General features: G+C 40.1%; 1 protein-coding gene across 1 annotated transcript in view; it reads right to left on the minus strand.

Moving 5' to 3' along the window:
* LOC104488909 (myosin heavy chain, cardiac muscle isoform) overlaps positions 1-11,471 on the minus strand; it is a 45,677-nt gene that overhangs the window by 19,442 nt on the left and 14,764 nt on the right. Inside the window, exons 15-26 of the mRNA XM_010131004.1 lie at positions 10,565-10,735; positions 9,316-9,495; positions 7,909-8,041; positions 6,045-6,112; positions 4,551-4,638; positions 4,203-4,320; positions 3,805-3,928; positions 2,970-3,106; positions 2,349-2,604; positions 1,659-1,901; positions 1,231-1,407; positions 579-724 (exon numbers count right to left, since the gene is read on the minus strand). Of these exons, the coding sequence (XP_010129306.1) occupies positions 579-724; positions 1,231-1,407; positions 1,659-1,901; positions 2,349-2,604; positions 2,970-3,106; positions 3,805-3,928; positions 4,203-4,320; positions 4,551-4,638; positions 6,045-6,112; positions 7,909-8,041; positions 9,316-9,495; positions 10,565-10,735 (1,841 nt within the window). The remainder of the gene's footprint in view (positions 1-578; positions 725-1,230; positions 1,408-1,658; positions 1,902-2,348; positions 2,605-2,969; positions 3,107-3,804; positions 3,929-4,202; positions 4,321-4,550; positions 4,639-6,044; positions 6,113-7,908; positions 8,042-9,315; positions 9,496-10,564; positions 10,736-11,471) is intronic.

Raw genomic sequence — 11,471 nt, forward strand, 5'->3', positions numbered from 1 at the left:
TGCTGTGACAATTTTCCCTGTGGCTTCAAGTTAGGCTTTTGCCATTTTTAAAGAGTTGTTCAATAAAACTTCTAACGATCTCAAAATGAAAGCAATCCTCATCTATTGGGATTTGCATGAAAACACATCTTCCTCTGAGCAGCGGTTTCCAAGTCAAGACTGCATGCATTTGTGCAATTATATTTCAAGTTCTTTGTGTCATACAAAACCAATGTTATTTTCAGACTCAATGGAAAAATGTATTTAACAGAGTCAGGTCTTTCAGCAATACTGTCATAGCTAGTTAGGATGAACAACTTTTTAGAGACTTCCTTCAGCTTTCTCCTCTAAGCAACGGAAACCATAAATAACTTCCTTCCCCACTCCCTCACCCCAGCCTTGGAAGGTGTAATCAATTCTGATGTTTCAGGTATACCAAGCACAAGTAATAGTGATTTTCCCTCCCTCCTTGGCTACACGCTCTCTCCTCATGAAGTTTCCTTTTAGCCACCATCAGAGCAAGATGACACACTTGAAGGCTCTGAAATGGCAGTGGGAACTGTGCTGCTTTATTTTGTACAACAGAATCAGTCTCTTACTTTTTTAGCTTTTCTTCCATCTGCAGCTTATCATTCTCCAAATCCATGACGCTCTCTTGGGTCAGCTTCAAATCCCCTTCCAGTTTCCGTTTTGCCCTTTCTAAATCCATCCTCACTTTCTTCTCTTGTTCAAGTGAGCCCTCAAGCTTTAGGAACAAAGTCACATATTAAATATATTGAACACAGATGGTTTACAACAGTCAGATGTATGCTGAGCCCAGTTTTGTACTGAGCTCTAGCAAGCTGTGAGGCAGAAGTACTTAAGTACAAGCACCCTATTTTACATTTTTTGTTTTCTAGCAGCCAGTGGGCATATGGGCTAAAGCAATGTAACATAAGGGTTAGTCTACGCTTTACATTTGGGCAAGCATTACAGCTCTCTTGGTAGCAAAATTCTGATCGACTTCACTGCAAATGCAAACTGAGTGGATTTTCCATCATTGTTGCATTCCTTTCAAAGGCTGAACTACGTAGATAAGCTTTTCTAGTGTTGTGTATATATACCTTTTCCAGACAGTACAAGGACCGCATTTCTAAACTCTCAATCATTTCTAAAAGGACAGCTTCAAAGCTTTGCAACCTTTCCGACTCATGGGAACTGTAAGCGGTGGACAAACAAGCCTGGGGAAATGTGAAGGCACAGCCAGCTTACATCATCCACTTGCTGTTCCAGTTTCGCTTTAGCTTTGCTCAGTGTGTTGACCTTGTCCTCCTCTGCTTGTAAGTCATCCAGAACTTGTTGATGAGCTTCCTGTAAGGACTTTTTCTCCTTAGTAAGTTTGCTGATATTCTCATCAAGTGTTGCCATTTCTTCTGTCAGATTTTTGACCTGTGTGAGAAAAGAAAATGTTTCTAAAACTCTGAAGCAAAGGATTATCATAACTAGGCTCAAATGACTGTCTGTACTGAACTTGTGTGCTAAACACTTTTTCCCTCTTAAGGTCAAATAACTCTTTATATATTGGTCCTTCAGCGTGGCCTGTATAGAAAACAGTGTAAAACCATCAGGATACCAGTAGCTCTTGTCATAAAGATAATCCAAGTATATCACTTGGATACATGGTGAAGTTCTAAAGGTACCTTGTTTTCAGTAGCGTGCTTCTCTTTCTCTACTTTTGCAAGTGTTATTTCAAGATCATCAATATCCTTCTTGAGCTCAGAGCACTCATCTTCCAGTTTTCTCTTCTTAGAAGTCAGCTCGGAATTCATCTCTTCCTCGTCCTCAACCCGCTCTGTCAGTTCTTTGACTTTGGCTTCCAGCTGAATCTTGGATTTAATCAACAAGTCACATCGTTCCTCGGCATCTGCCAGAGTGTCTTGCTCCTGGTGTGGCACAAGGAAGGGAACATCAATGATTGCCTGACCTTTTTTTCTTCCTCTCTTGTCCCCTATCCAGTAAGTGGTCAAAGAGCCTGATCCAATGCTACAGAGCAGCTTAAGGAAAATATCCTACTCCTGATTTCAGAAGACAAGAGCAACAGTAATTAAGAGAGCAGGATTATGGAGTGGTGAGCACAACTGGTTAAATGTAAGAATACTTTCATATCTAACTGCCATGGATATTGCCGTAGACAGAACCTGTTAAGATTTGCCTCACTAGCTCACCTGGTTATATGCTAAAACATGAGAATTTCTATCTGCTTTAATTTTTAGCAAAACTCTGACAAGACCAACAGCTTATTTTCATCGACTTGCACTACCACTCTGGTCTGTAAGCCTCTGAGTTTCAAAGAACATCTAATAAATATATGAATACATGTGTCTACTCACAGCTTGGAGCTGGAGAAGTAAATCATTTTTTTCTTGAACTAAAGAGACTTGCTTTTCTTCAAGTTCCTTTCTTCTGGCTTCAGATTTTTCCAGGGCCTCCTTTAGTTTCAAGAACTCTTCCTTCATATTGGCCATCTCCTTTTCAGTTTCCGCAGACTTCAGAAGAGGTTTGATCTTAAAGTAAAGCTTCATCCAGGGCCAGTTCTTCACAGCCATAAAAGCACGGATATTCCACTGAATTACAAGAAGGGCATCCCTGGTTTAAGAAGAAAACAAAAAAAGTTCCCTAAAGCTTAGCCTGAATTGAGAAAATGAGTTTTTTTTCATTCTCAGTCGGTTTTATGGCTTTGTTCTTAGCAATATTAGGTACTTGTAGTAAGTTCCAAGGTATTCAAGAAACTTTCTCTGTATCTCTTTATTTTCAGGGATAAGAAAAATTTCCAAATCTGATTTTTATGGGAGCTGCAGGCAACTAATATACATTTGCTCTTATTTTTGTCATACATCTACTTTAAACCTTTAATTCAGGGTTAGCCTTAGGGACTGTAATAATAGCTCTATTTAATATAATTAAATGGTAATGACTATTAGCTGCTAAGATTTAAGGGAGTGATTTCATACCTGCGCTCCACTATCTTCTGAAACTCAATCCTCATCAGTCTGCCACGTGCTCTTGCCTGGATCATCGTTAAGATTTTCGCAAGTCTCTCATCCCTCATTTCTTCTAGATGGCCCAAGAGACCAGCCTTAAAGAATACCTGGTACGTACACAGAGGTCATTTCACCATAATGACTGACTTTACTCCAGCGTTACACTGAACAGACCTTACTGAAATCTTTCAGAAGAATGATAATTTATTGACAAATTATAAACTAATAGAGTATAGACAGCCAAAACACTACTTGCATCAGGGGCTGCACTGTACAGTTCCTCAGTTGTTTTGAAACTGCATCACATCTCCCCAGTTTTGAATAGGCCAAACTATTTTATTGCAATGTTTTTATTGCCACAGTATTTTTCAGCAGTGGCAGGGTTCAAAACAGGTCAGCTGAACACAGCTGCTACAGATCCCTGCTACTGCGATCATGTCATAACTGCACATAGCCTGATTTCAAAAGCTGCAGCTGATCTTGTAGTTCTTCTGTGTTCGAGTGGACCTATGTTATATTAAATAAACTGTTGCTTTACTGGGGGACATGGAGCATCGGCTGCTGCTGTGTCCATTTGTAGTGTTGCTGTAATAAAAGCCTTGTGGGAGCTTGAGACAGAGAAATAAAATTCCTCTAGCACAGCTTAAAAATTAGTATCACTTTGCTACTATATTGCTGGTTCCTTTTAATATTAACTCTTCATTAATTGCCACCGTCAGAAATCGCATCGTGTTCTATGCTGGAATTAGATATTAGATCCATCACTGTTCTCTCTATATAAGCAGTGATGGTCTTTTCTGGTTACCTTGGTGTGTCCAAACCGGTATTGGTTGTGGTCGACATCTAAAGATGCCAGCAGCTTTTCAGCAGCTTTTCTGCTATCCACAAATGTATCCTCTGGGATCGCGCCTGGGTTTAGAATGCGGTACCTGTTAATAACAGATGAGCAATGGGTAAAATTGGCCTAGATTCTCCTTTTTTTTCCCCCCTCTTCCCCCAAAACTTAAAAAAAATTATCCCTTAGGGTGCTACTTTTCATCTACACATACACAAGCAAAAGCAGAATTCTGCCTTTCATGTTCAGGCAAACTGAATGGAAAATAACTTGAATGGAGTAAAATACCTCAAATAAAAAATGGGAAGACATGTTTTGATTATTTTGACTGATGGGTTAGGACAGGAGACAACACAGCTCTGCATTACCTTTGTTTAAAGTCAGCATAAAGCACTCTGTTTGGGAAACCTTTACGGCAAATGCGGATGCCTTCGAGGACACCATTACAGCGGAGCTGATGCAAGACAAGGAAAGGATCCATTTCACCTACAGGGGAAAAACAGGGCTAAATTAAATGGAATTTCTCCATAGGGCTTAATCTTCATTTTACCAAGAGAGTTTGAAAATGTGAAGTTTTATTTCCTGAAAGAGCAACACCATTGGATAAGGTGAACAACACAGACAGTATTTAAATACCGTCTGGTGCCTTGTAAGTAAGTAATGGAATGATGTAGTTCAAATGTACTAAATTTTAAAGACTGTTGTGTTTTCCATACCTGGAGTTTTTGATTCATTGGGGATGATGCATCGTACAAAGTGGGGGGCTGTAGATCTTAGGTTAGTCATCAGCTTGTTTAAATTTTCCTAGAACAGATGTATTAAAACCACAATTAGTGGTTTAGTAGAATTCCAATAACTTATTTCTTTGGTTTTCTGGTTGTTAAGTTTATTAAGGTCACCTCTCTAAATAGTCTCCAACAAAATTACAAGCTTACCAAAATTATTACAGAGAAATATGTTCAAATAAACAAAGTAGGAATTCACTTTATTACAGGAATCCACATCAATTTTAGCTAAGTCTTACTAAGAGTTGTGTTTTACTTACAACCCCAGAAACAAGATGAACAGCAAGCAAGATGCAGTATCATCCTGTGGAGCATTTCTGTAAAGCCAGCCATATTTTTGCCTAGTCACTTGCTCAGTCAGTGAGCATAGTTCACTGTTCCCATCCGCTAGGGTTTTGTCTTCCTGGCCAAGCATTTTCTCTGTATTGATCTTAATCAGGCATCTGCTGGGCAGGCAGCAACCTAGTGCAGGAGAAGCCTACCAGTGATCGCCAAGCTCTCTGGAAAGTGTTTTGTCTAGTAAGAAGAAAATAGAGACCATTCGAGGTGGAATATAATGTCATTAACATAACTGATGTTCAAACTGAAAATTTCTTTTACTCCAGTCAGGACGATAAATGAAACAACCTGAGCTGCGTACTTAGCAGCTCCTTGTGTGCTGGAAAGTGAACTTCTGTTTGTGGATTGTTAAATTACTGAGTGATCCTGCAGCTACCTTTACAATTCTTCAGCTGGTAAGATACAGACCTTGGGTTCCTGTGATTTCCCTTCATGAGGAGTACCTCCAAACAAGATAGAATGACATGACTAGTGGTGGTTAACTACTTCCTTCCCTACCCGAGATTTACCTACATTACAGCTTACTCAATGTCACCCATAAGAAATGGTACTAATGGTAAATTACAGGCTCCGTTTTCCCCCAGGCATGATTCTAGCAACAGCTTCCACCAGGAACACATGCCAGTGCCAGTAGAAGGGAATTACTCAGGAAAAAAGAGGCTATATGTCACTCCATTCAGCAACTTTTGTTTTCCATGACTGCTCTAACCCTAGGATCCAATTACAAACATAATCAGATATGGACTAGCAAATTACTTGTAATCAGTCCTTGTTCCAAAGACATGCATGAAGCTACAAACCACAAAATAAGGTTACACTGACAAGGGTTGTTCATATTTTGTGATACTTTCGCAAATAGAATAAAACCCGCTCAGTCTCCTGAATGCTCAGTGAAGATACAATGCAGCGGCCCCTCACGCAGGTGGTGTTAATAACAGTGTATTCACTTATGCAAGCTCAATAACCCAGGCCCCAAATCAAGTTTCGGTGTTGGATTTCAATTTTTTTTCCCCATTGCAATCTGTAGCATTCCTCTTCAATGTATTGTCTTAATTCAAACCATCAAGTGGGGAGAGATAAACAAACCTTGTGCAATGAGGACACTGTTTGAAAAGAAGCACCTTTCTTGCGTTTCTTTTCTCCGCCCTGGTCAGCTAAGAAAATAAACAAACAAATGTCACAATCTGTATCTCAGTAAGGGGTGCATGCAGGGCATGGACAGACAAACCATTCTAGTAGTGCAAATCCCATTGTATGAAAGGTGTAGCTAATGACTTGATGGCTCAAATATCATGCAAAACATTCTGAACCTCAAGAGCGATATATCACAAGCAGCTCTCTGTCTTTGCTTAGGATTTTTGTCAAAGACCACTGTAAGCTTTTTGGATTGTGTTTCACAGCATCACTTGTTATGCAGAAAGTCCATAAATGTGAATAAGGCAGAAAAATATCTTTTAACAAAATAGAGCAATTTGTAGTTCGTTAAAAAGCCTATAGGGTGAGATGATGTAGAAAATGAAAAAGCTAAAGAAAAGTAATGCTTATGGAAAGTTTATACTGTGCATTGTACTGTATAGAGACTGATTCTTATGCGTCTGCTATGCAGACACTGAACTTGTGCAAATAACATTTGCACAATAGAATAGAGGGAAATGTATATTGGTAATTTTAGATAAAGTAGCTTTGCATTCCCTGGATTTTGCTTAAAGCCTCGGAGTCAAAATCACTCAGATCCTCCAAAGGAATGCTAGTTTCTGACATGACCTTCATGAAGTTTCTCAAGAGCCAAACATGACCCAAGAGTGTACAGCAATCGCTGCAACTTTCTAAACACTGGACCATTAGATCATTATCAGGAGGTCTGGCATTCTGTCACCTGTCAACAATAGTCACCATGAAAGGAGAAGTGAAGAGTGCCATGTGCTTGCTGCAATTTTCCACAGGCTTTCCCCCTTTCAAAAGTGACACTGCTGAGACTGGAAGGGGCTAATCTGGGCGGGCTGTTCTTTTCTGCTGACACTGAGGAAAAGCAAGATAGCATTCTGACAGACAGGAATATCCACAGGCAAATAGGCAGTTAGTAACTTATAAGAATTTGCTAGTGGCAGGATTTTGTTATTTACATTCAGTTCTGTCTCTTTTTCACATTATGAAGTTTGTAGCCTGTGTGCTTCGTCAGAAAGTGTCTTATGATTCATGACAACATCTATAGAAATGAGGTTACTAATAAATAGACTGTAAGTGATTGCAACTTCAGGACGTAAGAGGTACATCTTTGTAATGAATGCCAGTCTTCTTTACTCAAGATCAATTTTCTAGATGCTTTCTATTTTTCTTCTCACAAATAAAACTGTTCTGTGTAATACATACAGCTTAAATATGTTCTCACACATACATTAGGCTTGTCAAAATCAAAAAACACGAACAACAGTAACCAAAAAGGAAGATGTATTGGCAAGATCTTCTATTTTGGCCAATGTGTAATGGTGTTCAGGTACCTTCAGTGTCTACTTGCCCCTAATCTATATTCCAAAAGACTCTCTTAAACTTTGTATTTCTTATTTAATTCAGGGTGGCTAGCAAGGAAGACTACAGTGTGAGAAACAAGAGATGAACTTGTTCATAGGGATTTAAGTACAAAATTTTTGTGCAACACTTGCCTGCATATCTGAACACTTGCATGCTCGTATTCCCACTGGAGTGTTCACGACACAGAGATTTACTTGCCAAAATTGCTCAGAGGTATTATGCATTCAAATTAGTTGAGTTAATGGCCTCCTTGGTATAACTGGCAAACTCCTACAGACACTGTGCGCATCTAAATAATTAGTCACTGCCTCATTTAGCATTGAGTAAATTGCAGTTGAGAGAATTGCTTTGTTTCTTAAAATCATTCCCAAGTACACATCCCAGAAATGAAAGAGAACCTACGTGAGCTGATTCTGCTTACCGCTGTCAGCGCCAACGTAGCTTTCAAACAAGCTTGCCAGGAGTTTGTTGGATGATTTTTGGAAAATACCTACTACGGTTTCATTAAGCGGGTCTTTGTTCTTCTCAAGCCACCCAATGATGTTATAGGGAACCTACAGCAAGGCATTGAAAACAAACAAGAGGTTGCAAATGTTCCCCTTCAGCGCAGTCAGTAGTTCTTTATGGTTTGTCTTGAATCTGATAACCTTTTGTGAAGTGCTGCTCTCGGAGCAGTACCAGCCACCCAGTTTTCCATCACTTCCCCTCCAATTCTCTGCTCCTAATTCCCAAATCTCTCCTCCAAATAATTACCATCCGAATTAGCCTCACACCCCCTTCCAAACTATCTGGTCCCTACATCTTCTCATGGTCTCCAGGTAGCTGGCTGTAGAGATACCATGTCAGCAGTGTCGCAGGAACCCTACCAATTAGTGCTGAACTATAAAATGCAGAGGTAATAATTTCACTTCACAGCAGCATGCTACACTGGAATAATCAAGATTTTCTGACAGAAATTTAATGTTTTAAAATCTAACGCCTGAACTTCGCCGCAGCTATGTTTAGTGGGAAAATATGTTCCATTATTAGTACAATTAAGGAACAGAATTTCTGATTTTCTTCGCTGAATACATTAACTACAGATAATGAGCAAGATGGGCATTTTAATATATACCTTTTAATAAAAAGAAATTAGCTCAATGTTCAATTATAATTTGAAATTAACAGCATCAGGTGAGTTCCAGCTGTGCTGAAGCTTCATATCAACCGTAGTTTGATAAAAAATTTCCTGTGACCCCTCTGTCTAAAAACGGAGCTTTGAAACCGGGCAAGTTTTGGCTCAGGTGTCACAGTACTGAATTGTATTCCTTCCACATCACCATCATCAGACCTGTTAACTAATCCTTCACAACACAACTAATCATATTCCCCTTGGCTACTTTGACACAGTGTTCCTAACATGAGTAAAAAATAATATCAATTTTTTTTTAAACATCCCTGAAGTTAGGCAGAAATTATTCTGTTCATTTGTATAGGGAACCAGGATGGAAAGTATAGTTGCTGCTGATGCTGTCCAATCCCTAGTCTGAATCTGATTATAGGAAAAGTTATAAAGGCAAGGCACATTTTCAGCAAAAGCACTACCAGCCTTCCTCAGTTTGCTTCATTTTATTGGTGTACCCAAGGCCCAGATGTCCTGAAGTCTGGTGGCATCTTACTGTGTTGCAGTACTTGTGCAGTACTTGAGGGAGTAGACAACTGCTTTTACTCCTCACTGTTTGTTTTTTCCCCTTTTCATTCTTCCCACCCTCACCTGTGGTGCACTATGGGCCAAACTCCTCGTGGAAGACTTCTAATACAAAGTCTACCCGCCAGCAGAGGAACTTACTGAACCGGCATAATGACGAAGTTCGAAGTGAGCTTCATATTTCCTTTTCTTATCAGGCCTTGGCTTCTGAAAGTTAGGTGACTTGCCAAGATGATTGTCGTAGAGTTTGGCTTTGAATGTCATATCTGTTGCTTTCGGGAACATACATTCCTCTTCAAGGATAGACAGGATTCCCAATGGCTGTGGATTTAAGAACATCTTTGCTGGAAAATTTATAGGCTGGCTGCTTTCGGTAGCTGTGCAGCCTTTAAGTTTGATCTGATGGAATTTTAAGCCTGCAGAATTTCTTCTCACGCTGAGAAGGAAGACTTGGACTATTCTGTTAAAATAGCAACAACACCTTTGAATATTCAGTATGTCAATTCTGCCTTAGAAGGCTTTATGATGACTTGCAGAAAGGGTTTGATTTACCTTTTAAGGCAGTTGGGCTGACGAGCATTTTATTATTTGGTTTCAGGAAAAGATAAACTAACTTCCTAGCACTGGACAGATTTTTTGAGGGATAAGGAACACGTGCAGATATCCTGCCTCTGGACAGGAAAGTGATCAAGTAGAAGAGCACTTAATAATCAGTCTTTCTACTCCAGCTGTTCCACATGTCCTGCTAACGCACGACTCAAAATTTCATTTTTTCTGGCAGATCAGAAGGGTTAGAGAGCCGTAAGAGATGGCAAAAAGAGAGGTACAGTGAGGACAGCTGTCCCCACCAGGACCCCATTATACTCATAAAGAAGAGAAAGGGAAAGGCGTGTCCCATGCTGGGGAAGCACTGGGAGGGAAGCAATAGTTCCAGGCTAGGAAGAGCATGATAGACTTTGCACATCAACATGTAACGTAAGAAACAGGAGCCGTACAGGGTACAGGGCACGTGACTGAAACATAGCATTTTCCCTGAAATGCTGACAAGTGAGTTTGATGTTAGGCCTATCTGGAACAAAGTAAATGGAAGAATGGTAGGGACAGAGAAAGAGAAAAGTAAAAAATAAGAAAGATTATACAGCCATACAAATTAACAGTTACAGCTTGTGGTTACTGTTGGCTGTTGTACAGCGAACTTATGGAGGTCAAGCCAAGTAGCCACAAATGCCACTAATGTTGGTTTTCCTTTGATTCTGTCTTGCATGTAGAAAGGCAGGAAACTTGTCCTGCGGTGCATCCTACTCTGTTCACCGGGACTTGAGGACATCTCCAAGGGAGCATCATGAATAAAACCGATTCGGTAAATACACCTTAGCACTCCTGTACGTACCTTCTCAATTAGATCAATGCAGGCCTGCAGGTCCATGCCAAAATCAATGAATACCCATTCAATGCCTTCCTTCTTATACTCTTCTTGCTCCAGGACAAACATGTGGTGATTGAAAAACTGTTGCAGTTTCTCATTAGTGAAATTGATGCAGAGTTGCTCAAAGCTATTAAACTGCAGAAAGAGATAAAAAAAGAAGCATTCACACCACACTTAGCTATGGTAAAAGCTTGGTGGAACAGCAAGAAAGAAACTGGAAGGATGTTTCTAAACTTAAAGGAAGAAAAATCTAAAACCTGAACAGTAAGTGGTTGAGAAACTACTGAGCCTGACTCCAAAGGCAGAGCAGGGGGTAGTTTGTTAGCAGCCTGCTGGCTGCCTCACATGCTGGCCTCCTGAGTGTGGGGATGCCTAGATTTGACCAAGTCTCTCAGGATGCACATGCTTTTCTTTCCTTCAGCAGCATGCCACACCCATTCTGCAGAGCAGAGCCAATGAGCTCTTTGCTCTGCTGCATACAGAGAGAAACACGCAGCAGCAATAGCATTAAGCACTTAAGGAATGGATTCTGAGAAACGGGAGTTGTGACGTGCTTTTCTCACATACCCTTGTTTACAACGATGACAGAATCACAGAACAGCCCAGTTTGGAAGGGACCTTAAAAGGTTATATGGTCCAACCTTTTGTGAGAGAGGGAGCCTGGATAAGATTGTCTAGCACCCTGTCCAATGGCATCTTGAAAACCTCCAGTGATGGGGACTCTACCAATTTCCTGGGGAGGTTGCTCCAGTGAATAATTTTTCTTACTGTAAAAAATTTTTTACTCATATCAAAATGAAGATATATATTATAATGAGACACAACCAGGAAGGAATATCAGTCTGCATAAAAGATGCTTTCTTTTATGGAG

The sequence above is a fragment of the Buceros rhinoceros genome, unplaced genomic scaffold (assembly GCF_000710305.1).
Source record: "Buceros rhinoceros silvestris isolate BGI_N320 unplaced genomic scaffold, ASM71030v1 scaffold5892, whole genome shotgun sequence".
NCBI classification, from domain to species: Eukaryota; Metazoa; Chordata; class Aves; order Bucerotiformes; family Bucerotidae; genus Buceros; species Buceros rhinoceros.